Source organism: Acanthamoeba castellanii (genome assembly GCF_000313135.1).
Source record: "Acanthamoeba castellanii str. Neff unplaced genomic scaffold scf7180000082867, whole genome shotgun sequence".
In the NCBI taxonomy this organism is placed as follows: Eukaryota; Discosea; order Longamoebia; family Acanthamoebidae; genus Acanthamoeba; species Acanthamoeba castellanii.
In genome coordinates, this window is record NW_004457428.1 from 4,310 (window position 1) to 5,388 (window position 1,079).

General features: G+C 54.9%; 2 protein-coding genes across 2 annotated transcripts; both read left to right on the forward strand.

Moving 5' to 3' along the window:
• Positions 1 to 55: 55 nt before the first annotated feature.
• On the forward strand, positions 56 to 367 carry ACA1_001860 (uncharacterized protein; the record flags this gene model as incomplete). Its single annotated transcript, XM_004338462.1, has 2 exons — positions 56 to 159; positions 253 to 367. The coding sequence occupies 2 exons, from the start codon at positions 56 to 58 to the stop codon at positions 365 to 367; spliced, it is 219 nt and encodes a 72-aa protein (XP_004338510.1).
• Positions 368 to 547: 180 nt separating this feature from the next.
• Positions 548 to 942, forward strand: ACA1_001870 (histone cluster 1, H2bb, putative; the record flags this gene model as incomplete). Its single annotated transcript, XM_004338463.1, has 2 exons — positions 548 to 706; positions 784 to 942. The coding sequence occupies 2 exons, from the start codon at positions 548 to 550 to the stop codon at positions 940 to 942; spliced, it is 318 nt and encodes a 105-aa protein (XP_004338511.1).
• Between the last annotated feature and the right edge of the window lie 137 nt (positions 943 to 1,079).

Here is a 1,079-nt window from a genome sequence, read left to right on the forward strand (position 1 = left end):
GCACGACCGCAGGGACCAGCTGCAGCACATCACCGAGGCGGCCACGCTGTTGGTGATGGACAAGGCCGTGTTCGCGAAGCCGCAGGCCGTGCGGCGACAGTTCGTCGAGCTCTCGGGTCCCCAGCTGCGTGCGCTCCTCTTCAACTTCCGCCCCGACGCGTATGTCCTCCCCTCCACACCTGGTGATGATCCAATTTTTTATCCGCGCGGGTGATCATCTCGTTCACACACAAACAATCAAACATCTTCCAGAATGGCACCTGAGAAGGTGGCCGAGGAGTGGAAGAAGACGGCTGCCATGATGGCCTCGCATGAGGGCGGACCTCTCCTGCTTGCTGATCCTCTTCTCGGCCCTATGCGAGGGTGAAGGACCCCCTTTGGCCAACCACGTGCTGGCCTTTTTTGATTTTTGTAATTGGTCCTTGGCATTTTACTTCCAAAATTTTAACAAAAAAAATTTGCGCCAAAAAAATTCGTGGAAACGCAACGCATGTAACCCACAACAAGCTTTTATTATTCGGCAGGACGCAAGATCGCGAGAACGAAGATGGCGAGGAAGAAGAGAGTGCTTACGGTCAATGAAAAGAGCTTCGGCATTTACATCTACAAGGTGCTGAAGCAGGTGCACCCCGACACGGGCATCTCCCAAAAGGCCATGGCCATCATGAACTCGTTCGTTCATGACATTTCGAATCGTATTCAAGCGGTACTTTTTTTTCAACCTAGTGATCTGGAGCAACTTGACCTCTCATTAGATGGCGCCATGATGGTGAATGCTTGCAGGAAGCTGCGGCCCTTGCTGAAATCGGCGCCAAGAAATCCCTCACGAGCAGAGAGATCCAGACGGCCGTGCGCCTTCACCTTCCCGGTGAACTGGCCAAGGTAGGCACCCAGCCGTCCCCTCGTGCAAGGCGCCTGTTGGGAGAGGGGGGGGGGCAATAGTGAACCCCCGCTAACACAAATCTCTCTCTCTCTCCATGAACAAGCATGCCGTGTCGGAGGGCACAAGGCCGTCACCAAGTTCAACTGTTTGAAGGCGGCAGGCAAAGCAAGTCCGCCCGTGCCGGGTACTCCACATC